Here is a 27,739-nt window from a genome sequence, read left to right as displayed (position 1 = left end):
GCACAAAGGGCGCTCTCTCACGCACAGTACATGATGCGGTACTTGTGGCTCGAAGCGACCACTTTCGTTTGCCCACGAAACCGTCAAGTTCAGCAACTTATACAGGTGCCCTTAATGGAAAGCGGGGATGCGGCGGGACCATTGCCCATCTAGCTATGTGCACCCTACACTGAGAGGGAAATGGCATTTTTGAAAGCTGCACCTCAAAAGGGGGAACACATTAGCCTCCTCTAGTCCCCTTTTTGGTATTTACGCGCATCAAAACACAATGATGCAGTAAAAAACCAAAGAACAAAACTAACACAAGAGGGGTTGCCTTGGAGAACCTGCGATGGGAAGCATCTCGGAGGAGCGCTGGCGGGAGCGGCCAGCGGGCGTCCTGGCAGCCGAATCTCTCGCAGCCCGTCCCGGACTTGCTGGGGCGAGCTGGGAGGAGCGGCAGCCGAATCCCTCGCAGCTCGCGTTCCCCCGGACTTGCTGGGAGCAACGGAGGAGCGGCGGCGGGGCGCGGAAGTCTTTCAGGCGACCCTTCCCGCACCCAGCTGCAGCCACCCCTCCAAGTCCCGCGATTTGGGGGCTGCTTCAGAGGGGCAGCTGCGGCCGGCGGATAGGGAAAGGCCGACGGGCGTCCAGAACCTCGCAGCTCGTCCCAACAAATCCAGCAGGGGAACGCGGGAAGGCTGGGAGGAACCACGGAGGAGCGATGAAGGAGAGGCGTCGGATAAGAAGGTAGAAGCTCAGCAGGCCAAATACAGCGTCTGAGGCTAACGGGGGGAAATATGACGGTGAATAGTGGGGTTCAGAAACCACGGTGAGAACACGCAAAAAGCACCCCAAGCAGGGTTAGACGTGCAGACTAGATTTGCTTTTCGGGACTAAATCCAGGGTCATGTGCAGGACTAAAATTTAAAACGCTGCTTTTCGTGTCTTTTCTGCTACTTTTGTGCCGTGCAGAGTGTTCCTGGCGTCGTCAGTCGCCACCACAGCCAATGGAAGCCTCGCTTGGCCTTCTGGTTCTCTTCCAATCCGAAAAGCTTCCGATTGATGCTTGCACCCTGCCAGCGGCTGCGAGCCAATCCGGCTTCAAGAGGTGGGCGGAGGCGACGAAGCAGATGCCCGGGGAGTGTCGAGGACGCGCCCAGTGAGCTGCCGCCGTCGCCGCTTGCAGCCGAGCTCCCGCCGGTCTCAAACTTCCAGCGCCGCCGAGGCAGGGAGCATGCACGGCAGCGAAGCCAGGCGGAGGGGCCGACGTCAAGCGCCTGCTCGGGCACCAGACCCTCCCCGGCTCCTGCCATGAGTCTCTGGCCGCTGCACCTGCAGCCTCACAGGTGAGCTTTCGAGAACGGGACGCGGGGGAGGGGGCGCGCAGTCTTCTGCTGCTTTATAATGGGGCTCTCAATCGCGTTAGCCCTCCTGGGCCCTTGGTTTGGAAGTATATTGTGGTGTGTGTGTCTCCTATACGCACGTAGTAGATCCACTAGCAAACCCTCTATCGATGGGGATGACATTAGAGTCCATGGGAAGGGAAGTTGCCGGGAAAGGAGCGGGTAAGTGTCATTTCAACAAATTCCGGCTTTGCAGAACGTCCACGGTATTAAGAAATGTTGATCTGGAAGCGTTCTCTAGAACCTGGCACCCCCAAGAACAGAGTGCTCAGTAGAAGGTGGGGCACTGCCAGTCCATAGGATCGATTTGTTTTTGAAACTTTGACCATTCACCCTCTCTGGCAACATGGATAGCCTCTGGCTCCAGATTTCTCCTTTTTCTGAGAAATGATAATAAGAAAAGTACAAGTTTTAAAAATGAAGATGAGGAAAGGAAGCAGGAGAGCAAAAATTCAAGGCAAGTCATATTTGAGGGGGCATGGACAATAAAAGTCTAGGCTCAGTTAAGAACTTTGTGGGAAACTATGGTTTAATTAAACTGTAATTATGGTGGTTTTCTGAATGCAGACTGCTGCATTAGCCATGGTTAAGTCAGGCATCTCAGGTGGTTCAATATCAGGTTCAAGACAGTTAACACACCCACCCCTTACCAGTGTCCTGTGATTCCTCACTCAGTAGAAGTGCCAGTATCTTGCTTCTCCCACCATGTACAGATGTCAGTTAATTCAGTTGTACCAACCTGAGGGCCTGTAGCATCTCCTTGTCTTTTTATATTCATCCTGCTTTACTTGTCTGATAACAGCTCACCTTGTCTGAGCAAATTGATTACTCTTTCGAGATGGTCCTGTTGTAAAATGACATCTCATTGTAACATCTTCCCCAACTTTATGTCTTGATTATAAAAGCATCAGTCTAATGGACGTGCACTTCAGTGCTTCTGACTCATGAAAATTTAGGCTAGAATCAGTTTTGGTGTTCTTTTATGGTGCAGTGAACTCCTGTTTTAGTCTATGAACCACAGTAAGTGCTAGCTATGGTTCTGTATGATGTCTGAGAACCAGCATGGTGTAGTGTTTAGGAGCAGCAGCCTCTAATCTGGAGAACTAGGGTTGATTTCCCATTCCTCCACATGCAGCCAGCTGGGTGACCTTGGGCCAGTCACAGTTTTTCTAGAGCTCTTCTTGCAGAGCAGTTCTGTTAGAGTTCTCAACCAAACCTACCTCACAGGGTGTCTATTGTAGGGTGAGGAAGGAAAAGATGTGTGTAAGCTGCTTTGAAACTCCTTTGGGTAGTCAAAAGTGAGGTATAAAAAAAACAGCTCTAATTCTCAGTGTGGATATCCTGGGTTAATCCTGTCTTGTGCTCTGCTCATAGGCAACAAAGAGAAGGAAATGAAATCTACATTTGAAAGCCAAGCCAGGATTTGAATGGTTGTCAGTGAGCTGAATCTTGGTTTCACAAATTAAAAATGCACACAATAAACATGTTTTCATTTTCTGTCTGAACTGAACCTCAGTGTGCCAGTGTGTCTTAAGAGAGAGAAAGTCATATAAACTGTACTGTTGGAGGGGGAGCGGAAGTGGGTATGAAGCTCTGTAAATCTCAAGAGAAAACAGTGTGAATCAGGTGGAATTCTAGATATTTTGAAAGTGGTTTATTGCCTACAGAGCTCTACTGCAGAATGCCAGAAACACTTGCAGGTGCATTAAGAATGGGACTCCTTTGGGAAATAGTAAAATACTACATAGAAACTGAGATGAAGTCCTGATAATGGTAGCTTGCACAGAGAATGTGATAGAATGGTATCACTGGCCTAGGGCAAAACAGAATAAAGGCAAATCTGTCAGCAGGCTGTGAGGGTGTCACAGTCAGTCCATGCTGTATGTAGTCCTGTTCATTTTATGTAGAATGTGTGCATTGTCCTTAAAGGGGGGGGGGAGATAAGGGCTTATAGGAAGATGAACCTGCTATCCAAACAAAAAAGGTACACATATTTTATCACTAGAGCACTCTCTTTTCAAAGAAATCAGAATAATTCTTAAAAATAATATAATAAACCCAGAGTTCTGCAAAGTCAACTGATACATCTACTCATTTTGTAATATGTATGATAATTAAAATGGAAATAAAAATGTTCCGTTACCTAATCCAAACTTTAATTTTTTCAGTTCATGGGATTAATCAATTAGTGGCCCAGTACGTCAGCCCCCATATGCTAAGTTTTGCAGTTTTAATCACAGATTAAAATGTGTCCCTCAGTGAATTGGTAGGGCTGGTACTGAAGGACATGTCTCATAGATTTATCCACTTTTTCTTCCTTGTGCCAAATTCAGTGGACAAACCATAAAGATGGCTTTTCTTCCAGTTAGTAGATCAGCTTTTTTTCTCCTTGTTAAAAAACAAACAAAAAACCAAACAGCTGAGACAGTGTTCAGTGTAATATGCTGCTTCTATTCATTGCGTTTTGATAAGAATTCTCTATTCCTGATCCTAGAAAGCAGGGGTGGGGCTAACTAAAGATGCCATTTCTCACAAAAAGTGGCAGTTGTTTTTATAAAATTGTAAGTTATCTGACTTCTGCATAACCGGGCCCTTCCTCAAAGACCCTAATAATAAACAGGGGTCTTTAATGCAACAAATTAACTGATTTTAAAAATCAGACCTGATCAATGAATATATTTGTAATTGATTGACTAGCGTGTGTTTGTATGCATCCACATCAGTTTTCTATGTGTCTGGGTAACCAGACACCCGGGATTTTCCCATCCCTGATTATCATCTCAAAATTCAATCTTTATATGAAGTGCAAATGGATTTTGAAAGCTTGAGTATTACCAAGGTTATGTTTTTTTAACATGCTTAATTTCTAACTGGGATTTGTGACACTTACGTTGCTCAGCTGGACATATTTGCTGGTGAGCTGTGATGCCAGTTGCCTAAGAGTGTCCATGCTGTTTGCTTTAAGAACAAACAAACCTGTAGGCACCTCTGCTGATAAGAGCAGTACACTGTGTACATGAAGATGCCTTACATTAAATTAGACCATTAGTTGAATGGCAGATGCTTTCTATGATTTCAGCCTCAATAGATTCACTTTATCAAGAGATGTTTGCACCTGTCCCAGGTGCAGTAATAGTACAGTGGAAGTTTCCAGTACATGTAGATGCTTGCTCCTATATGTAGGGATTTCCAGGATCTAGTATTGTTTTTGAAATACCCTTGCAACAGTTCACAGGGATTAGGTGCCTGTACATTGCATAGATTTTGAAACCTTTCTCATGATACCTAAATAATGTTCTCCTTCCTCTGCCAAAATAGATATACTGATGCTTATCTTCCCTTACTTCCTCTACAAACTGCACTGCACTCTTTGCAAAATATCTCAAATAGAACAAAACAAGGAGTTCAAAATAAAACAGTATGTTGGAAAATGTTCATATGCATGAAACTGTTTAGAAATTTATCTTGAGAACTAAGCATTTTATCATGCTGAGGCTTTATAGATTCCTAAAACAAGATCACAATTCAGCCACAATTAAATATTAGCCTGTGTCACATAGTGGTTAGAGTATCTGGCTAGGCTATGAGAGATCCAGGTTTAAACCCCAACTGTGCCATAGAAGCTTGCTGGGTGGCCTTGGGCCAGTCACATGGTTGTTATGAAGCTATAATAAAGGATGGGAGAATGATTTTGTAAGCTGCTTTGGTTCCCAGTTGGGAGGAAATGAAGTAAAAGACTCATAAATAATGAAGTAAAAACATAAATGTTTTAAAATCTCATGGGTTTGAAATAAGAAAGATTTGAGTGTATGCTTAATTTTATTTCTTTATTTTATTATATTTATATACCACCCTCCCCAAAGGCTCAGGGCGGTTTACATCAAACAGAAACAATACACATAAGTCAGTATATAATAATATAGTAATAACTATAACATAATGAAGAATAGAACATTGGGAAAACCATAAATCAATGCTTACTGATAATAAATTCTTTTGATTTATTAAGATTGTAAACAATAATTATCCACACAGCTATAAGAAGTTTGATCTGAGTGAATTAACAGAAATGGTAATGTGAAGGATATGTAGGTATTGAATTCCCCCAGACTTTTGTATCTGGCCCGCAGCATGCCTCTGCTGTTATCAACCATATTCTCCAAAACACATACTGGGTTTGATCTGCTGCTTTTTAGATTCTAAATGTTTTTAGGTAAATTGACTTAATCCTAGAATAACTTATCACTACTGTCCTGAGCTTAGTTTTGTCATCTGATAATAGACTGACATTCCTTGGATACCCTCTGTCCTGAAATGAAAAAGCAAAGGGACATGATAAGGTTCTCAGCTCAAGAACACAGGGAGTCAGCAGGATACAATTTTTAAGTAAAAATGTCAAACATACCTGATCATTACAATTTATTATATATATATATTTTAAAACTGACATTAAGTACCTGATAACTTCTGCAGGCCAATATTACATTATGTAGTATTGGAAGCAGTTTCTTGCTGTCTGACAAACTATTATTTTCAAAATTCGGATGTGTATTAAGTATTCATAATGAAAAATGAAGTATGGACTATGGTGTCGCTTCAAACTGAAGTCTTGCATGTCTATATTCGTCTGTATAACTGTAGAATAAAATGTCTATACATATTTTAGTTTTAATATCTTCTCTTCTTCCATCTAAAAACACATTAGTACAAATGAAATATCCATAGTTCTTCCTTTTATGTGATAATAAAATTGGTCCTGAGCCTGTAGAGGGTTTTTCCAAGGTATAATATCTACTAAATTTTGTAAGAAATGTGTAGGTGTATATTACTCATTATATCACAACAATGCGTATGGTATATTAGCAACACCAAGTGTAAGTAACATTATGCTAGTCCTAATTTCTCCCCTCCATTTAAGAAATCTTCACTGTCAACTGTATGAGGAATGTTTTGAGTACAAGTTTTGATATTTGAATCCAGACATTTTAGAGCTTCTAAAGCTAGATCCAAGTTCATTAAGTATACATAGAATATTAGGTTTATATATTTTGAGTAGCATCTAAATAGAAACCTTAAGGAAATAATTGAGTAAAACTCCAACTCTATCTTTAATATATTGAAATAGTTGCAGTAGTGGCTTTATTTATGCAAAGTAGCCAATACTTGAAGGGCTGTGTGCACTTCTATAAGTCTATATAGAGGATGGAGGAAAGTTGTTTTCTATTGCCCCAGCAGGTTGGACCACAACAATAGAGTGAAATTAATTCAAAAGAATGTTTGGCTAAATATCCAGAAGTTTCTGACCGAGCAGTTCCTCAGTGGAACAGGCTTCCTCGGGAGGTGGTGGGTACTCCTCCTTTGGAAGTTTTTAAGCACAGGCTAGATAGCCATCTGAAAGAAATGCTGATTCTGTAAGTAAGTGGACAAAAGGGATTGTGTCAGTACTTGGCTCTTGGGGCCTTTTCTTGTATGACCAGGGAAATGCCAATCACCACTTTGGGATCAGAGAGCAAATTTCTTCCAGCAGACTGGCCTGGGATTCTGGTTTGGGGGGAGGAGTCATCTGGGCATGGAATTGCGGCCACTGTAGGTGGACAAGTAGTTGTAAATTTCCTGCATTCTGCAGAAGGTTGGACTAGAGGTACCTACTAATTCTATTATTCAAATATCAATATCAATATCAATATATGGCCTTCCCCCATATGTCATCTTTTTAGTGAATGCTATGATTTGTATCCAAAAATCATTCTAGTTTTTAGGTAGTGATTCCATCAAGGCAATCTTGTAGTCTGGCTATAAAGGCTGTCCTTGTGCTAGAACTTATATTAATGCAACCAGTTGATACTGTATCCTTTCTCAGCAACAACATCAAAAGCACAATAAATCAATAGAAGAGACTGCTAACATAGTAATCACATTGACACTCCTAGTCCTTTTATGCAAGGCAGCGACTGTACTGTACTACTGACAGTTCCTTGTGTCAGGGTAGCATCCCCTGCTGCTTCCCGAAAACCCATGGGGGAAGGAATTCCTGGCACATACAGACTGCCCCAACATAGTGTGCACATACACAACGGCAAGGCTGGAAGAGCTCATCGTGCTGCATGGCAGCGGGTGGCATGGGGGCCCCACCACACAATGATGGGTGGGCAGCAAGCTGTTATCCCTCCATCATGGGGATGGGGAAACACCCCGTTCGGCTCTGTGGCACCATGAAGTTGACCAGGGCATTTGGTGTCACTGCAGGGACACTATAGGTTGGGGGAGGAGCCGGGGCCAAAGGTCCAGTAGTGGATGGTGACCGTGGCAAGACAGGGAACATGGAAGTATCTGCGTTCCCTTACTGCAGGCTATCTGAGATCCTGATTTAGGCCAGGGCTGGGAGGGCTGGGATGGCGGCAACATCGTGGATGTTCAGGGATGAGCCCCGCTGCCCTGTCACCGCCAACCTGGTCTCCCCCCCCCCCATGCATAATCAGTCCTAGTGATGTCTGCATATTAGATACGTGTTGACTCACTGATTTGGCTTGAACTGACTGAGGTTACAATCCTGTGTGTGTGCCTTGGAGTAAATTCATTGAACATAGTGATATTTTCTGTTGTTTAAATATACATAGAATTGCTGCTGAGAATGCCATGGTGACATCATTCTTCCCCAACACACAAGAAACAACCACATGTCCAAAAAGGGCTCAATGCTTCTCTTGAAACTCCACTAATGTGATCATCTAGTGATTAGGAAAAGTCATACATTCCAAAGCTCACGTCAAACAATGGTCTGTATCTGAGAGACCACCTCCCTGCCTATACCCCCAGAAGAGCTCTACGCTCTGCCACTTCCAACTGGCTGCAGATCCCTGGCCCTAAAGAGGCACATCAGAGCTCAACAAGGGCCAGGGCCTTTTCAGTCCTGGCCCCCACCTGGTGGAATGAGCTCTCCAAAGATATCAGGGCCCTGCTGGAACTTGCACAATTCCGCAGGGCCTGCATAAAGGAGCTCTTCTACCAGGCATTTGCTTGAGGCCAACTGACCCATAACATCTACAGCCCCCCCACCCCACCAGACTGAGAGGTTGAACCTACCAATGGAGTATCGAAGTTATTGTTGTTGAAATACTGTTCTAGTTGGTATGTTATTGTTGTTATATTGTTATACTGATACTGTTCCATGTAAATGTTCCAAAATGTTTTCTGTAAACCACCTAGAGCCATAGGGAAGGGCAGTATAAAAATCTAAATAAATAAATAAATCTTCTGACATTCCAAGCATAGAGAACTGCAGAATAGATTTTTGCCAGAGAAACTGGCAGAATCATACCAGAAATTCAACCAATTTCATACTCCATGGCCTATTGAGACATGAGAAACTTGAGACTGGCAATGTGAAATGGACATCAGATACTTACATACTGTGTGTACCATCTCTTAGTTGAGGGGTAGAAGAGGAATAAATGATAAAGCACAGTCTGCTTTCCTAGGGAACCCTTCATGACTCCTGATGTTCCTGGGGTTTTTACCTCCAAACTGAACACATTTAAACTGCATTCAGAATGACTTGGGGCAGATCATTGCTGTGAGCCATCACCCCTATTGAGCCCTTTAAAGGTAAAGGTAAAGGTATCCCCTGTGCAAGCACCGAGTCATGTCTGACCCTTGGGGTGACGCCCTCTAGCGTTTTCATGGCAGACTCAATACGGGGTGGTTTGCCAGTGCCTTCCCCAGTCATTACCGTTTACCCCCCAGCAAGCTGGGTACTCATTTTACCGACCTCGGAAGGATGGAAGGCTGAGTCAACCTTGAGCCGGCTGCTGGGATTGAACTCCCAGCCTTATGGGCAAAGCTTTCAGACGGCTGCCTTACCACTCTGCGCCACAAGAGGCTCATTGAGCCCTTTTAAGGGCTTTAAAAAAAATCCCTCTTAGCCCTGTTGTACTGTAAGCAAATGCCTTGGTAGAAAAAGAAAATAAGGGGAAAGCAGGGTGTCTGAGCCATAAGGGTGTCCCAGCAAAATCATATGTCAGTGCTACTGTGCCAGAGTGACAGGAAAAAGGGGGGGGGGAGCGGTTGGCAGCAAAAACAAGTGGTGCAGGAGCAGTGATGTGTGGATGCCTTTCTTCTCTGCTCCCTCACTGCTCACTGCTGCTGGTGTTGCTGCTGGTGACAGGTCTCCACATCCCTATCTAGAAGCAGCTGTGGTGTTTTATATATCAATTAGAATAGTTACACATTTCTTTCCTCAAAACACAGCAGCAGTTTCAGAATAATAAACAATAATGCATAAAACTGATTTAAAACCAATATCCAAATAATCACAGCAAATCCATAAGAAAAACTAATATCCCCATTAAGGAAAGTCCATTGGAGTTATAGCTACCTTACAATAATTCCAAAGCATGATCAGAGAATGTACACTATCACTTCTAAAGAAGGTCCATACCATAATGCAAAGGCAGCAACTGAGAATGTTATGGAACCGTCTTCTGCTCTCTGTCCCTGTCAGTATGAGGGAACTAACTTGGAACATGTCAGAAAATTATCTTTCGCTTGGGATGCCAGCATCAATAGATCTTTAACACTGGAAGATCAAATGAAGGGCAATGCCTTTTATATGAAGATGTCTGAAGAAGAATTATCAAAGCAAGCTGAATTATCTGCTTGTCACTACAATTGGAGACTAATTGATTGGAGTTAAGAATAATAAAACTGAATAAATTGGAATAAAGAATACCTAAGCTGACAACTGTATGAAGAACCTTTATTCATTATGTCTTTATATAGGGTTGTATAACGTTTATATAGAGCAATAGGGTTGTGAGTGTCCTGCATAGTGCAGGGGGTTGAACTAGTTTGCTCATGAGGTCCCTTCCAACTCTATTATTCTATGATTCTATGATATTATTGTTGTATATAATCCCATAGATTGTGCCTTTTTCTATGATGTGAGGGAACAAGAAGCTGCTGAAAAAAAGTATAGCAGGCAGATATTTATGTTGTGCAGTGATTGACTCCTGAATTTAGGTGGTATCTCATTTTCTGATGGGGTTGGTTGTAAAAGTGGGATGGCTGGATCAACTCTTCATTAACTTTTATTGGGTTGTATCAATCCGGTTTTGCTGCTGTAACTTGGCACCCACAAGGGTGATGAGATTTAATCCAGAAAGAGGGTATGATCCCACATAAGATGGCCACTCCTCTGACTTTTCCCTCCTTAAAGGTAAAGGTATCCCCTGTGCAAGCACCGAGTCATGTCTGACCCTTGGGGTGACGCCCTCCAGCGTTTTCATGGCAGACTCAATACGGGGTGGTTTGCCAGTGCCTTCCCCAGTCATGACCGTTTACCCCCCAGCAAGCTGGGTACTCATTTTACCGACCTCGGAAGGATGGAAGGCTGAGTCAACCTTGAGCCGGCTGCTGGGATTGAACTCCCAGCCTTATGGGCAAAGCTTTCAGACGGCTGCCTTACCACTCTGCGCCACAAGAGGCTCTTTCCCTCCTTACTCTGGCATAATTATGACAACTTAGCACATGCAGTTACTAATTTCACTCCAGCATTGTCACTTGAGTTACGGCAGTATAAGGGATTTACTTGCTGTCTTGTCCTTGTCTTCCCAACGTTACTTCAAAGAGAATAAATTTTGCATGTCTGTTCAGCATAGCAATGTTGGTGTTATTGCTGAAAGAAGTATCACTAGACCCTGGGAACTCACCTATTATGAAATAATGGGCATTCCCCCAGAGTAGGTTATCTTATTTGCAAATCAATGCTGAAAGAATTAAAATAGGCAGTTGAAATAGCAACATGTTTTGGATATGCCTTTACCATCCCTGAAGAGAAATTTGGACAGAAATTACCTAATGGATTGATTCTCAAATTTCAGAAATTGGGGCTTTCTTTGGGGACCTAGCATTTCAGGCTGCCAGTTAACAGGTTCAGGAGGCAATGGATGAGAGCTGCACTGCTGATAGCTGGAAATGAACCAAATCCAAGTGATACAAATGTGATATAAAAGAGGGGAAGCAAAGGGAATGAAGGAATTCTTCCCTCTCTTCTCCTTAACCCATCACTGGGAGGAGGGGCCTCCATTCTGGAGCTTGAGCCTTGCAAACCTACCTGTGATAGGATCAAAAATCACTTTGGGACCATGACTTTCAGTTCAAGCACCACTGACCTAATGGACTCTTGTCAAAGTCAAAATTATTTGTATCTGTTAACCTGCAAAATACTGTTCTTTGTGTTTGGCAGGAAAAAGGCTGTGTTTTATATTTATGTGAGGTTCAATTATATAAAAGAAATTTTCTCGTTTTTCCCCATCCCCCTGAATCATTAGCAGAGAACTGGAAATCACTCTAAATATTTTGTAACAGTGGACAATGTAGCATACAAAATTATTCTGAAACTAGACTGTTGTGATATTACTAAAAAGTAAGTCTTTAGGGGAGGACTTGGAAAAAAAACAAGCATTTTTCTTAAATTGGTGTTTCTAGGAACCTGCCTGGTTTAGAGAGAAGATGAGTACAAACAGGTAACCTTCTTTGAAAAAACACTTTCCCAACTTCAACAGCTTTTTCTAAGCACCAAAATGTAGGTGTTAAATATTTTAATTGCTGTTAAAATGGATTGATTTTGACACTGGAAAACAGCAGTAGCACAATTAAGAGAAGCCTTATTAATGTTTTGGAACGGGCAGAAATAGGAAAGCTGGCAGAATCAATTGCATAAGTGACTTCTGTTCCATTCATCAAAACAGACCCTTGGACCCTGTAAGGATTAAAAATAACTTTTTGTAGTAATTAATTTGTTGTTGATGTTGGATGCTCTAATCTTTTTTTTAAAGGTCTATAGACATCTATTGGGTATCACTTAAATATACCCAAGTAGTTCTTCATCTTGCCCTTTTCTGACAGTTGAGCAAATAGTTTTTATTTATTTAATTTACATTATTTATAATTTGCGTTTCTTACTTGGATTTTTAGCAGGAAAATCATCTGTGCTTTGTTGGCAATCTGAGAATTTTATAGCTTTTTCCTGGGAATGAGCATTACTTTGGGGACTCTTCAAAATATCTTCCATTTCCCAGTTATGACAGTAATCACACCTAGGGATTCTATGATGGGGAAATCCATAGGAAGAGATTGCTTAGGGCTGAATTATAGTTAATCCATCATTCACATAGAGAAGTGTTGCAAATGGCAGATTATTCCAGTAATTCACGTTCACTACTTCATTTGCACATGAGGAAAAAAATTACGAATATGCTTGGAATAAGGCCAGATTTTTATTTCTAGTTTCTTATGTTCTATGCCCTTCAAATGTGCAGAACAATGCCTCAAGCAATTTGACTTTTTATTTTGCAGAATAGTGACAAGGAAATGTTTGTTTTGTACAAGCAAAATGTTATTGCTGTATAAAGTATAGCAGTGACAGAAGTAATCTCTAAGAGCACCATGGTATGTCTACCATGGACATGAAAGTTTGATATATTGAAGACAAACTGATTTTGTCATGGAAACTATGTTAACTAATTACTGTGTTAGTAGGTGACATGACTTTACATTACTTCCCTATCTGGATATCTAATCTTTAGTTCATTCCACACCTATGCATGGATTGCCATGACATCAGTGGAAATGTATAACATAGCATCATATGTTTAAATCAAACCTTATAGTCGGAAAATTTTTCCCATCTGGTTCTTGCTTTTAATTCAAATCCTGCTTTCTTTGCTCTCCAATTTTTCATGCTTATAAATTATTTTGTGATATATATAAATAAAATACTCAATTTTTAAAAGAAAAAAATGTACACAATAACAAAATTTGTTCTGACATTTTCCTCTCAGTAAGTAGTACTCTAAATATAAGGTATATAATATTAATATCAATATTACACAGATATGCATGCAAATATATTGACTGTTCTAATAAGAGACTTCATGTCTGCTACTAATTTCTGAATTCTATTTCATCTAATCAAATGACCATGAGAAAGAATTCCGAAATATGTGAGCCTAGTCTCTTAGCAAAGATCTTATTCCTGGTTTCTTTTTTTTTTTCTTTTTCTTTTTTGCAATAAGAATTGATGCTGCTCTTAATGGTTGCAACATAAAATCATCATAAACTGATTGACATCTCTAGCTCCAGCCTCTTTTTATTCTGTACATGTTTCAATCTTACCAAGCTATGTAACCATTTTATATTTATATTTATGAATTACTTTATTTATTAAACACATGGCAGAATAGGCCAGAGCAGTAGAATTGTTTTGCATTCCTTGCTCTCCGTTCTAAGAACAGGCATCTGGGATATTTTGAGCACTAGAGGATAGGCATTTATAATGTGCAGAGGCCATTTAAAACATTTTTAAATGTTTCTGGCCTGTAAGTCCCATGAAGTTCAATAAAATTTACGTCAAGGATATGTGTTGTAGGATTGGCAGCCTTCTCTTGTTATGGGAGTCTTCATGTAAATGTCTTGTGCAATCTTGATCACAAAAGGTTCCATTGGCTTTGAGGGGAACGAAAAGGATAACATCATGGCTTGTTGACCTTTTGTTCTTTTTCATGTAATAAAAAATAACAGTTCCTTCACATCTGAATATGAAACTAAGTAGCCAGTGTTTTCAGGTTTGGAACATCTCTGTTGCATAGAACTAGAAGAATGTCCATATTGAGAAACATACTTCAGCTGATGAATCTGTTTTTTTAAAAAAGGTCTGCTTTCTCTTCCATGACATTTAGCTGAAGAAACATAAATCAGCTGCTTTATCATTCTCTGACATAAATGCGTAATGGTTTCCATAATCCTTTTTCTCTCATAGTCTGGCTTCAGGATTGTGTCTTTCTCTAATGGAACCATGGAGAAATAACAGGCTGGTTCAGAGTGTGATTAGTGTGTTCAAAATACCGTCATGGGATTTTGTTTTTCTCCTAAACCCTCTGGTTGTAGAGATTACCTTGCAATGTATCATCCTTCCTGAGAAAATATTTAGCAAATCTGTTCCTATAAATTGCATATTGTTTTCTCCCTGATGGCATCTCAACTTTCCATTTTATATTTGCCTTTTCATTATTACAAATACATCCCCATATGCATATTACAAATACAGCTCCATACAGCAGCTTTCCAAGGTCTCAGACTGTAGTCTCGCTAGTTCTATAGCTGAGATTCTTTACCAAGAGCTGTCAAACATTCCAACCAAGATTTTATGAATGCAAAGAATATGATCTATTGTTGGACTTATTTGTTGCCCTTCCTAATTCTACTTGCTCAGGAACTACATTTGTGATGGTTTAAGATGATATTCTTTGTCCAAACTTTCTGTTCCACTATCACCACAAAAAGTTCTTCAAAAGAGAAAAATATGTGAGGAACCGATTGAGGGGCTTCGTTTTCATGTAGCTCAGACAAACCTGTCGGATTTTAGCTTCAGCTTCAGCATAAAGGTTGGTGTACTGTTTGAGTGTGCCACATTATTTAAAACAAAAGGTTCATGAAGTAACTTTCAAATACTGATTAAGAACATTGATAACTTGAATGAATAATTTTTTATTTGCAGAAAGCCATAGGCTACTGCAAAACTATATTTAATACCACAAAAGTAAAAAGAAAAGAAAACACTACATAATCTGCAAAACAACAATACAAGGAATAAGATTAGCCTTAAGTAACACCTTCCAGAGAGACCACAACGGACCTCAGCTTCTTAGCAGCCTAAGCAAACAAAGGGAATATATAAGCCTCAGAGTCTGATAACAGAAATAGTAATGTCTCTTCAACTGAATGACAGCTGGAACCAGAGAGAAGCAGAATTCACATCACTTTATAAAAATCTAATTAAACAGAAGAAATTGGATGATGCAAAACTCCTTTGGAATGAAGGTAATGTAGCAGTGTCTGGGAAAATCAAAACACACTTCTGGGGACTTCCTACTAATTGGACACCTGTATTAGAAAAAGAGGAGTTGACAAATTAGAAGCTGCCTTTTAACCATGCACCAAAGTTTTTACTTATATTAATTAAACAGATCGCGTTCCTATCAGATGGAAGTCCATTATCGTTGTCCCCCTTCACAAGAAAGGGGACAAAACACAACCACAAAACTACAGGCCTATAAGCCTGCTTGGTATAACAGCAAAACATAATAGCAACACATATTTGCTTTTTAAGCTATAAGAATGGGTGGCTGAAAACCACATTATATACCTACACCAAGCAGCCTTTAGACAATTGACCACTGCCAGACTGTTCTTTGACCACTGCCACTGGCCTTCTCAGGTATAAACAGCCCCATGAAAGCACTATATGTAGTATTCATTGATCTGGCCATTGCATTCGATTCTGTTGACAGAAATAACCTATGGTTAAAGCTAGCAAATTCAGATGTTGACAAACAGTTTATATTCTTACTCCATGAACTGCATACAGATATTTATTATATGTTTATTTTATTTTTATTTATTTTTAAATTTGTATACTGACTCTCCCCGATTGTGGCGGTTTACATCATAAAATTTAAAACAGTAAAACCCCAACTCACCCAGTTTACACAGTAAAACAATATCACAATGGCAACAGTGGACATCCATATAATTCCTTCCCACCTTGTTCAGGATGGGGCCATGATCTTCCTTTGAAGCTCAATCCTTCAAAGACAGAGGTCCTGTGGCTGGGTAGGAAGGGCCCATGTGAGGAAGCATGTCTGCCTGCCCTGGATGGTGTGCAGCTCTCTATGGCTCACTGCCCGGAATCTAGGAGTGATTCTGGACGTTTCTCTCACAATGGAAGCCCAAATCACAAAGGTAGCGCGGCTGGCATTCTACCATCTCTACCACGCTACTAGCGCCCTACCTGGCCCCAGAATACCTAGCCACAGTGATCCATGCGACGGTCACCTCTAGACTGGACTTTTGTAACTTGCTCTACGCAGGCCTGCTCTTAGCCTTGACCCGGAAACTACAGCTGGTTCAAAATGCAGTTGCCAGGATCCTCACAGCAACCCCGTGGAGGTCTCACATCCGGCCCATTCTTCACCAATTGCAATGGTTGCCAATTAAATTCCGGATCAGACTAAAGGTTCTGGTAATTACCTTCAAGGCCATACACGGTCAGGGCCCAGTGTACCTGAGGGATCGCCTCCCCGCCTATGCCCTCAAGAGAGCTCTGTGCTCTACCGCTACCAACCAGCTAAGGATCCCTTGCTCTAAAGAAGTCCGCCTGGTCTCGACCAGGGCCAGAACATTCTCTGTTCTGGCCCCCACCTGGTGGAACGAGCTCCCCGAGGAGATAAGGGCCCTGACGGAGCTTAAACAGTTCCACAGGGCCTGCAAAAAGGAGCTCTTCCACCAGGCATTTGGTTGAGACCAGACATAATCATCAGCAATTGAAGGGCCCCTGCCGCCCCCCCCCCGCCCCCCTCAGAATTCCACCAATGCTCTGGACCTGTTTGCATTGTTGCACTGTTGTATTGTTTATATTGTTTATACTGTTATATTGTTACTAGATTTAAAGCCCATTTTACCTGGCATAAAATGGGAGCTAGATGGCATGGCCCTCCCCCCGCCAACTCCCCAAGGCTTGAGGATAGAGCTGGATGGCCTGTTGTGGGCCAGGGAGGCTGGGCGCGGCGTCTGTGGGGCCAGAGAAGGCTCGCCCCCCTCGCAGAGCGCGGGACGTGGTAGCGGGGCCGGGGCCAGATCGCGGGGAAGCAACATACCTTGGGGCAGCGGCGGCAGCTCCTCAGCGGCTGGGAGCCGTGTCGATGTAGTAATGCAGCCGGGCCTGAGGCGGATGCGATGTCGCAGGCCGCGGGGGTGGGGCACAGCTGCGGAGGTGGGTGCGGCGTGCGGTGGACTGTAGAGCGGCTCAGCAGTGCGGCCTGAGTTAGCAGCATCATTTTGCGTGGAGGAAGGTTGTCTGGGCAGCGGTGGCGAACGGCGTTGGCAACGGGGAGGCGGCAGCTAGTGGTTTGGGGCGGTGGCAGTGGGGAATGTGAGCGAAAGGCGCGGGACCGGGAAGCGGTAAGTGGGGGGGTGTTGGAAGGGCGCGGCCATCGGGGGTGGGGATGTCGGTCATCGAGCGGGGTGAGAAGGGCAGGGGCTGTGGCGGATGGGAGCGGATGCTCGGGGTGGGGGTGGGAAGGGCGGGGGTGGCGGATGGAGCTCCGTAGGCGGGGTAGGGCATGCGGTGGGCAGAGGGGAAGGTTTTTTCCCGAAGTCCTGGGCCATGGGGAAAGGCTTCTGCCTAGCAGCCATCCAGCAAGGATGGCGGGTCAGGAAGAGTGTGGACTTAGTGGCGGGCTGTCCTTGAGATGGGCCAAGTGTCCAATAGGGAGGCGCGCAATTGGTCCTGGATTTCCACTCAGAGGAGCGAATCAGGAGCCACTTTGCGGCTCCTGATTCGTTCCTCCGAGTTTTTATCCCGGATAGAGCCCGCCATAACTCCTCACCACCAGCCCTCACTCGATTATTAAGTCTGTTTAAAGATATGGTTACAACTGTTAGTATTATTATTGTAAGGTATTCTCTTGTTTATAGACTGTTTCATGTATTGTTCTTTGTTCCTATGTAAACCGCCCTGAGCCTCCGGGGAGGGCGGTATATAAATTAAATAAATAAATAAATAAATAATAGTTGTGGGAGCTGGTCTGTTGGAACTTGGGATCCAATGGGAAAACCCGGGACTCTGGCCTGGCCTCAGCCATATGCAGGCCCTGTGGAAAGCTGGTAACTCTGACAGGGCCTTGAGCTCTTCCGAGAGCTCATTCCACCCAGCTGGGACCAGGACCGAGAAGGCCCTGGCCCTGGTCGAGGCCAGGCATATATTCTGGGGACCCGGAACTAATTCATACCCACAGAGCGGAGAGCTCTGTGGGAGCATAAGCAACCAAGAGGTCCCACAGGTAGGCAGGGCCCAGGCCGCATATGGCCTTAAAGGTTAGTACCAATACCTTGAACCTGACCTGGAAACAGATTGGTAACGAGTGCAGATGACGAGGCACCGGCTGAATATGGGCCCCCCACTGTGTCCTAGTGAGGACCCTAGCAGCCGCATTTTGTACCAGCTGTAACTTCCAGATCAAAGTGAAGGGTAGGCTGGCATATAGCAAGTTACAATAGTTTAGTCTGGATGTGACCGTTGCATGGATCACAGTGGCCAGGTGTTCCAAGGGCGCTAGTAGCCAGGCTTGGTGAAGATGAAAAAATGCTGTCCGGGCTACTTTTGTGACCTGAGCCTGCATGGGAAGGTAAGCATCAAAGGTCAATCCCAAATTCCTGGCAACTGGTGCAGGTGTTACTTGCACCCCATCCAGGCATGGGAGGCGGGCTTCCTGATCCTGCTCTCTTCTTCCCAGCCACAGGACCTCTGTCTTGGAGGTTTCAGGCAACTCTACCTGAGCCATCCAGCCACCACTTCCAAACAACTGGCAAATGTATCCTGGGGGGAGTCTGGCCATCCATCCATTAGGAAGTAGAGCTGGGTGTCATCTGCATATTGGTGGCATCCCAGCCCACAGCCCCAGACCAGCTGGGCTAGAGGGCGATATAGATGTTGAAAAGTGTATATCTATGCACAATATGTGTATATCTATGCACAATGATAACTTCATAATAGATTCCAGGAAGACCTGAGGGATTGTTTGTTTTTAACATCTTGGCACTATTGGTGATAGTTTATTCTCAAAATGTGGCCAATTTGAAGTTTGGTTAACACTGTACCCCTAATGTTTCATAAGTCTTTTGCTTTTTTGTGTTTCCTTTTTCAGACACTTTTGTCTTGATCCCTCCCACCCCCTCCCTTCACCCTCTCTTTTTAACATGTCTACCATAAATAAAGTATCTGAGTATCAGAGGCCTGGTTCTCAATAAAGTAATAAATCTCTGTCTGAGGTGACTACTTCAGATAGCAGTACAGGTGCCAGCCTCCTGGTGAGACCTGGCGATACCCTGGAATTACAGCTCTTTTTCAGATGGCCGAGACTAGTCCCCCTGAAAAAATGACTGCTTTGAAGAGCATTGGACCCCTCTGAGGTCCCTGTCATCTCTAGGCTCCATCCCCAAATCTCCAGAAGTTTTCCAGGTTAGATCAGGCAACCTTACCCCACCCCCCCCACCCCCATTCGTGGCCAAGGAAGACATGGCAACCCTAGATATGGGTGGGAATTCTGATAACTGAATTACAAAAAATTCTCCATAGAGAAAGCAGGAAGAAAGCATATTAGGACCCTTTTCACAGATCTCTGCATGGAAAGAATATTTTTGTATGGAAGAACATTCAAGCATGTGACCTGCAATCAGCCCTATTTTCATTTTTAAGTGTATAAAGTGTATAAAGCATAAAGTGTATAAAGCATAAACTGTCTTGGTAAGCCCATAATGTTGTGCAGAACTGAATTACAATATTAATGGGAAACTTTAAAGCAGGGGGAGTTGGGGGAAGAAATTAACTTTATTGTGACTATCACAAAGTCTTAGGAAAGTACTGGAGTTGGGGGGGGGGTTACAGATGATCAGAAGGTTGACTAGAAACACTTGCTAGTTGTTGACTGAAAAACATTAATTTTGAGAGAGTAAGAATGCCAGTGTGCATACTAAAATTGTATGGTACATCGATCATAGCTAATGAGCATTTCACTGTTACCTTTGCTTATTACTGGTGTATTCCATGAATTGCAGGAATTTGGATTCTTTTACAAATTAGGATAGGAGAGACATACTAGATTCAGGAACCCAGTCTTTAAACTAATGTGACTGCGCAGTTGAGCTAGCTTCTCAATTTTTAAATCATCTTCCTAGCAGTGACACAATGTTTGCTATTTTAAATCATTTTTCCTACCATGGTTTCAGTCAGAAGCACAGTAGCCTAGCTATGTTAATATTAACCTATGTATCTGTTGACATTTAAATATGACCTTGGAGAAAAGCTAGGCAATCTACTAACAGAAAATATTGCAGACCAGAAATGTTGGGGAAGATTAGACATTCTTGAAGAAGGCAAAAACAAAAAAATCTATATTATTCCTTTCAATGTTGGCACATTAAAAACTAAAATATTACCGAACTAGAAATCCAAGCTAAATCTTGGTTTTGTAAGCAAAGTTTTTAAAAAGGTATCATATAAACCAAGATCTGTGTTGTGCTTGTACATGTATTTCTCTTTTTTCCTTAGTGCTTTATGTGACAGACAACCATTGCTTGAGAGAAATGGAGCCTTGTTATATTAAATCGTTTTTTGAAATTTTTGTTAACCTCTGTTAATTGTTATGTAGTACAATGTGGCATTCAACCTTACCCTAGCAAAGCCCTCCCCCCCCATTCTGTTCTGCCCACAAAACTTTGTATTCAGGTATCCCAGTGCCTCTTCTATGTTGGTGATTGGCTGCTTATATTTGCACTGGCTATGGGAAAAGGAAATTTAATTTACTAGGGATATAGATCTGTATTAATGGATGGAACCTCTTTTCATTTCCATCTGATAACAAGACAAACAATAACCCAGCACCAGTGAAATGTCATTGTGTAGCCTGTCTTGAACCTCTTGTGGCGCAGAGTGGTAAGGCAGCAAAAATGTTGTCTGAAAGCTCTGCCCATGAGGCTGGGAGTTCAATCCCAGCAGCTGGCTCAAGGTTGACTCAGCCTTCCATCCTTCCGAGGTCAGTAAAATGAGTACCCAGCTTGCTGGGGGGTAAACGGTAATGACTGGGGAAGGCACTGGCAAACCACCCCGTATTGAGTCTGCCGTGAAAACGCTAGAGGGCGTCACCCCAAGGGTCAGACATGACTCGGTGCTTGCACAGGGGATACCTTTACCTTTACCTTTAGCCTGTCTTTAGGGGCAAGTCATTGAAATGGTTGCATAATTCAAAGCAATGTGAGAAGGCAATTCAAATGTTGTATAGCTGCATAGACATCTCTTCCCCCAACCCACCAAAGTGTTTTATAGTGCAAATCATGCTTCTGTAAGATGTTGCATGACTCTTAAATGGTAATCTTTTTATTTTTCTTTCTTTTAACAGTCATTGGTACAAAGACAACTACATGTATACAGTGTGGCAAGGAGCTCTAGAAGACGGCTAACACACAGTCATGTCTTCAGTGTGGTGTACCATTTCAGCTGTAGGCAGAGTTCTTAAGGTGAACTGCAAGAACTTGGTATGCCTCTTGGTCTTCACTATAACTGTACGTCACAGTGCCTCTGGAATGTGCCCTACATCTTGTATCTGTGCCAGTGACATTGTGAGCTGCACTGGGAAGAATCTTTCTAGGGTACCATCAACGCTCTTCAAACATATAAAAAGGCTGGATCTCAGTCACAACCGAATTGGCATTTTGGATCATGATTGGATGCCTGTACTACTAGAGAAACTAAACACCCTTATTGTCAGTCATAACAGCATTAGTAGTATTTCCACTGGAAGTTTTTCTGTAACTCCAAATATCAAATACTTAGACTTGTCCTCCAACAACCTGAGATCACTGGGGAGCCCCGTCTTTCAGGAACTGAGAGTGCTGGAAGTTCTCCTGCTTTACAATAATTACATTGCACAGATTGATTCTGCAGCCTTTGGAGGAATACACAAACTGCAAAAGCTGTATTTGAGTTACAATTCTCTCACCAAGTTCCCAATAGAATTGTATATTGGGAAATATAAACTTTCAGAACTTGTACTGCTAGACATTTCTTATAATCGTATTCGTACAATACCTGTTCATTACATAAATTTAGTGCCAGCCAGACATCTTAGTGGAATTTACCTTCATGGGAATCCATTCTACTGTGACTGTACTCTTTATTCCCTGCTAAGCTTTTGGTATCTTAGACACTTCAGTTCCATAGAAGACTTCAAGTCAGAGTACACTTGCATGTTGCAATCAAATTCCAGGGGCTCTAACACTTTGCCTTTATTGCATGACAACTATTTGAATTGCTCCGAAAGTACCATCAATGGTTCTTTTCATGCATTTGGATTTATTCATGAAGCCCAAGTTGGCGAGAGGCTGATTGTACACTGTGACACTAAAATCAGTGATGCAGGCACATACTTCATTTGGGTTAGCCCGGACAATCAATTTCTGGAGCCAGACAAGACAACTGAACACTTCAGAGTATTTCACAATGGGAGTTTGGAAATAGATGAAGCCCAGTATGAGGATGCAGGGCTTTATACCTGCATTGCAATAAACAAGAGAAGGTTATTGAATGAAACGATAGAGGTGAGGATAAATGTCAGCAATTTCACAGTGGATAGGTCTCACTCTCATGAAACATTCAATACCGCTTTCACCACCCTTGCGGCATGTGTTGCCAGTATTATCTTGGTTCTTCTGTATCTCTACCTGACTCCATGCCCTTGTCGGTGTAAGGCGAAAAGAAAGAAAAGGAAGTTGAACCAAAGTAACGCCCACCCCTCAATACTGACCTCCAGTACTCCCCATGAACTTCCTTCTGATGAAAAGAAAGTCAGCAGCGGTAAAAGGGTGGTGTTCCTTGAGCCTGTGAAGGAGCCAAAGCCAGGACAGAATGGGAAAGTAAGGATGTTCCCCAATGACAATATCATTGCAGAAAGTATCTTAAAAAATCCTCGATCAAAGTCGGACTCAGATTCTGTGAACTCCGTGTTCTCGGACACACCATTTATGCCATCCTCTTAGTATTCTCCCCATATTCATTTTATAGTTACTTTCTCAGTAGCTCCCCCTACTTTCAGCCAGCCTTTTTTTTTTTTTTTAAGTCTTTTCAAAAAGTGCACGAAATCACTGGAATAATTGTATGGTTCTTTCTCCAATCAGCAAGACAGGAATGACAAAACTTGCCATTGTTGTATAAGTTGGAACTAAAGCTGGGGAGGAGTGCTTTGATACATGTTTTCCTAGCACTAAGTTAGAAAAAGGTCCAATTATGGTATATGCTACTGTCCTTTTAATCTTTGTGCTTAAAATAATTTGGGTGTAGTCTGACGGGTCATGCTTATTTACTGCTCCCATTCACTGAAGTGAGCTTACATTGGAGAACTTCCCATCAGGTTATGCCCTTGGTTTGCTGGTAGCGTTATTAAATCAGGGAATAACAATCAATATGCCACTTAGAACTTAAAAAGAGAGAGAAGTAGCCATTTATTAAACTTCTAGGTTCTACCTTGAGGCCTCTGAGTATATAATAATTTGAATGAAGTTATTTAAAGCATACTATTCCATATGAATTTTTATACAAGCTATTAATAGTTTGATTTTCCCCTTTTGTATACTGCAGTTTTAATAACCAGAAACAGAATGTATGAATATTTGGTATATGAAACTTTTATTGAATTTAAACTTGGGCAGAAACCACTCTGGGAGCAGTACTTAATAAGCCTACCCAGAAGTAAGTCGCTTGTTATTCATTGGGGCTTACCTCCAGAAAAGTGTCCTTGGGACTGCAGCCTCTGTCCTGTAAGCCACTTAAGCCTCTGGTATTCGCATTCTGAATGGGGGCAGGACTTCTGTCCTAGTAAAACATCTGGAACAGGACAACTTCCTACACACATGGTCTCTCCACTAGCACTAAATGTAGTTGTACCCATAAAATGTAGTCCAGAGATTAAAAAAAAATCAGCAGCCCTTTCTATTTGGGAATGTGGCCTCTTAAGCCTACCTTAATCTACTTAAAATGGGCTTTGATGGTTTGTGGATTGACCATGAAATACCATGAGGAAAACAAAACTCATTCTTGTAAGCTGATCAACCATGATTTGTGCAATTAGGTGTTTTGTATAACAGATACTGCACTTTGAACACTTTTGCTGACCCAATGTGAGCCATAATGGAAACCATCAGCCTTGAATGGAATATAGCTGGTGCAGCCAGAACTGCTGAATATCAGCAAAGTAATAGTTTGTGCCTGTGGACTTTGCCTTCTAGAGCTGACAGTGGGACCTGGTTACATGCAGTTTGCTGGACTGCAGCCTTATGTGGAAGATTCAGAATAATTCAGTTGATCTTTTTATGATCAATATATCACCTGAATGGGACAAAATGAAGTTGATTTAATGACATTTGCATTCTGTAGTTTGATATACAAAATATAAATTTAATATTTTGCATATGGATCAGCTCTGAGAATGTTCCATCCCAATATGAAGATATGTTGTATTTGTGTGGTCTGCATTTTCTTTTTATGTTTTAAATATTGTTTGCTTTACAAAACAAAGTACCAAAAAGATTCTCTGTTGTTCATGTAAAATGAAGCTTCTTGTATGCTGAGCATTGTTCATACTACTTATATTCTGAACATATGGGTACATCTAGCTTCAATGGCACACAGAACAGCTTTCAGCAACACAACTTCAGAAAAAAGAAAATGAAAGAAACCAGCCTTGCTGTGGAATCCAGCCTTTCTATGTTGTATGTCAGTTTGCAATCTTGTTGTTCAGGTTGCTGTGAAATAGCGGTCATGTATCATCGTACTAGCTTAACAGACCCCAAGGATTTGTAAAATACTTCTGAGATGAATTGTTCCCAATCCTTTGTCTGTCTAAATCTTAACCGTAGAACACTTTTACTTGACATCCTTCAGCCACATCTGACAATGCTGCCAACCTATGGCTGCTGCTTGGGTTTGGCATCCTGAACCAACTCCATACCATACACGCTGTGTTCCATTGATACAGCAGTCATTTGGACCAAGCCTCAGGCCTAATTTGTAAGTCAAGCTCTTCATAATATCAGGGCACCCAGCTTGCATAGGAGTCCTGTATGTTCCTCTTTGAAGAGTCCCTGTTTCATAGCTTCAATTCTTCCTCTACAGTAAATGGGAATGAATGTGATCTACCTCACATTGACAAGTAAGATTAAGGACTGTTGTTACTAGCTGTGAGCTTGTGCAATAGGGCAGTTTATAAATTTAAGTAGCATATGATTCTAATCATCCCAGTTATTCCAGCATTCAGTGTAATTCTCGTACAATTTTTGTTTTAACAATAAACAATCCTGAGAACATTTTGACTCACTGCAGTCTCTGATTTATTTGAATAATCAAGGGATTAATCCAAGGATGAAGGAAGCTAAAAGACAAGGCTGGAGAATTGCTTCCCTTCTGTTTGCCTCATTGAACACAGTTACTATCTTGCCATGGACATCTAGCTAGAATATGTAATTTAATTCAGTCCAGGCATGGACTGACCTAAAGTGAATGAGGACCCTGAATAGAGTGCCATTATAACAATCTCTCATCATTCAGATGTCTCAACTAGTTGCACTTAAACTCCAGATAGGTTCAAACAACATCTGTATGCTGTGTTCACTTTCCAACTTGATCATGTGGCAACTCATCACATCTGGATGCAGGCATGAATTGGAGTCTGACCATTCTAAACATGCCCAGTTGAAAGTTGCAACTTCTTGTGGCAGTAACCAAGGTAGTGAACCATGACAGAAAGGTGAGGGGCTTTCTGGTGGGTGCAGCATACAGGGAAAGCAATGTTGACAATACAGAGTGGAATGCTGAAATCTAGTCTCCCCCATTTTTGATAACCACCCCTGAACTCTTGATAGAATCCAGGTCTCCTTCCTAAGTCTGCATTGGGGAAATTACCAAATACTTCCACATGCCATTTTACTTTGAAAAGGGCCTCAAATTACTGGTGCAGGAAGCCACGTGCTCAACTTGGCTTAATATATAGAAGTGAAACAGAAGCTAACAGTTGCTTATCCTAGTAAAAGGCTCCTTTGGGAAAGGAGAGAGAGTCTAAAAATGATGAGCAGGGGTGGTTAACCCCTTCCTCATTTGTCATTTACCCACTCCAAATCACCTATTAAACTGCTTTTCTCACACCAAGCTCCAAATATGTTTCAGAGTGGATTTTTGCATTTACAAAGTCCATGTTCACATATGCACACATTATAAGTACTTTAATAGTTGTGTTATGTATGCCCCCAGATTGAAACTTAATTCTTAGGCACGTGAGTTTGATTTGAATCAGGGCTGCAGTGTGTGGGAAGAAGTAGCTTCATTTCCCATACTTTCAGTTGCTTTTGGGGAAACTTACATGGATAGCTACATGTATGTTTCCCTAGTGCAGGGTTAATCAAACTGGCCCTCCAGATGTCAATGGACTACAATTCCCATGATCCCCTGCCAGCAATGGGAATTGTAGTCCATGGACATCTGGAGGGCCACAGTTTGATTACCCCTGCCCTAGTGGGTCAAATAGAGGCTCCCCCAGGCCGTTTAAGATTAGGAAAATGGCATGGGGGGTAGTTTAGGCTCATTTTTCTTACATACTGTGCTCATTATCTGAATTGGGCCCACATGGATCTGGGATATATGAAATCTTTGTGGCATCCACAAAAATTGTAATGTATTGCTAGATCATGAGGGTTGTTGGGAAGCAGCTGTGCAATAATCTAGGAGGCTATTTGTAGTGGAGAAGCAACACAGAAAAGGGTTGAGCACCCATTTGTCCAAAATCAGCATCTAAAGCTGCTTTTTTCAAGGCTTTTGTTAAGCGTGTATGCAAAGTCCTTTATCCATAGTCTTTGCTATTATGCATTGATTTTATTATTTTAATGCATAATCGTAAAATCCAGGTGTGTATCCTTTCTCAGTTCCAGTGTACATACCAGTATGCTGTCAATTATTGGTATGTCCTGTTTTTCAGTGACCCTTTCAAATCATTTTACAGCCTCTTAAAGAACTAGCCTGTTCTTTTCTTCAGTCTGCAGAAAGAACCAAATGGTTGTTTTCAAAAGTTTGGCAGTTGCCTTTGCTGATACAGATTTATTTTGCTTACTTATGGGTATGATTTCTGAACAGCATCCTGCACTTAAAATAGAAAGCTGATCATTATTTGACACTCAAAAGTAACTTGACCATGAAATCTTGGTATAGTATCTATTAAGAAATGTACAGAAGAAGATTGTTGTTGTTAGGTGCGAAGTCATGTCCAACCCGTTGCGACCCCATGGACAATGATCCTCCAGGCCTTCCTGTCCTCTACCATTCCCCGGAGTCCATTTACTGCTTCAGTTAGTTCATCCAGCCACCTCATTCTCTGTCATCCCCTTCTTTTGCCCTCGATCGCTCCTAGCATTAGGCTCTTCTCCAGGGAGTCCTTCCTTCTCATGAGGTGGCCAAAGTATTTGAGTTTCATCTTCAGGATCTGGCCTTCTAAGGAGCAGTCAGGACTGATCTCCTTTAGGACTGACCGGTTTGTTCGCCTTGCAGTCCAAGGGACTCACAAGAGTCTTCTCCAGCACCAGAGTTCAAAAGCCTCAATTCTTTGACGCTCAGCTTTCCTTATGGTCCAACTTTCGCAGCCATACATTGCAACTGGGAAGACCATAGCCTTGACTAAACGCACTTTTGTTGGAAGGGTGATGTC

The 27,739-nt window shown here is 42.2% G+C and overlaps 1 protein-coding gene across 2 annotated transcripts; it reads left to right on the top strand.

Annotated features, from left to right (window-relative positions):
• The first annotated feature begins 569 nt into the window (after positions 1 to 569).
• Positions 570 to 27,739, top strand: AMIGO2 (adhesion molecule with Ig like domain 2). 2 transcript variants are annotated; one of them, XM_077338653.1, is made up of 3 exons: positions 570 to 729; positions 955 to 1,328; positions 21,398 to 27,739. In XM_077338653.1, exon 3 carries the CDS (start codon positions 21,468 to 21,470, stop codon positions 23,031 to 23,033), a length of 1,566 nt encoding a protein of 521 aa, XP_077194768.1. In that variant the 5' UTR covers positions 570 to 729; positions 955 to 1,328; positions 21,398 to 21,467; the 3' UTR covers positions 23,034 to 27,739. The 2 variants fall into 2 exon arrangements, with proteins under 2 accessions (XP_077194768.1, XP_077194767.1); XM_077338652.1 differs by having other exon boundaries at positions 570 to 811.

The sequence above is a fragment of the Paroedura picta genome, chromosome 5, assembly GCF_049243985.1.
Source record: "Paroedura picta isolate Pp20150507F chromosome 5, Ppicta_v3.0, whole genome shotgun sequence".
Classification (NCBI taxonomy): domain Eukaryota; kingdom Metazoa; phylum Chordata; class Lepidosauria; order Squamata; family Gekkonidae; genus Paroedura; species Paroedura picta.
This window is presented reverse-complemented; position numbering and strand designations above follow the sequence as displayed.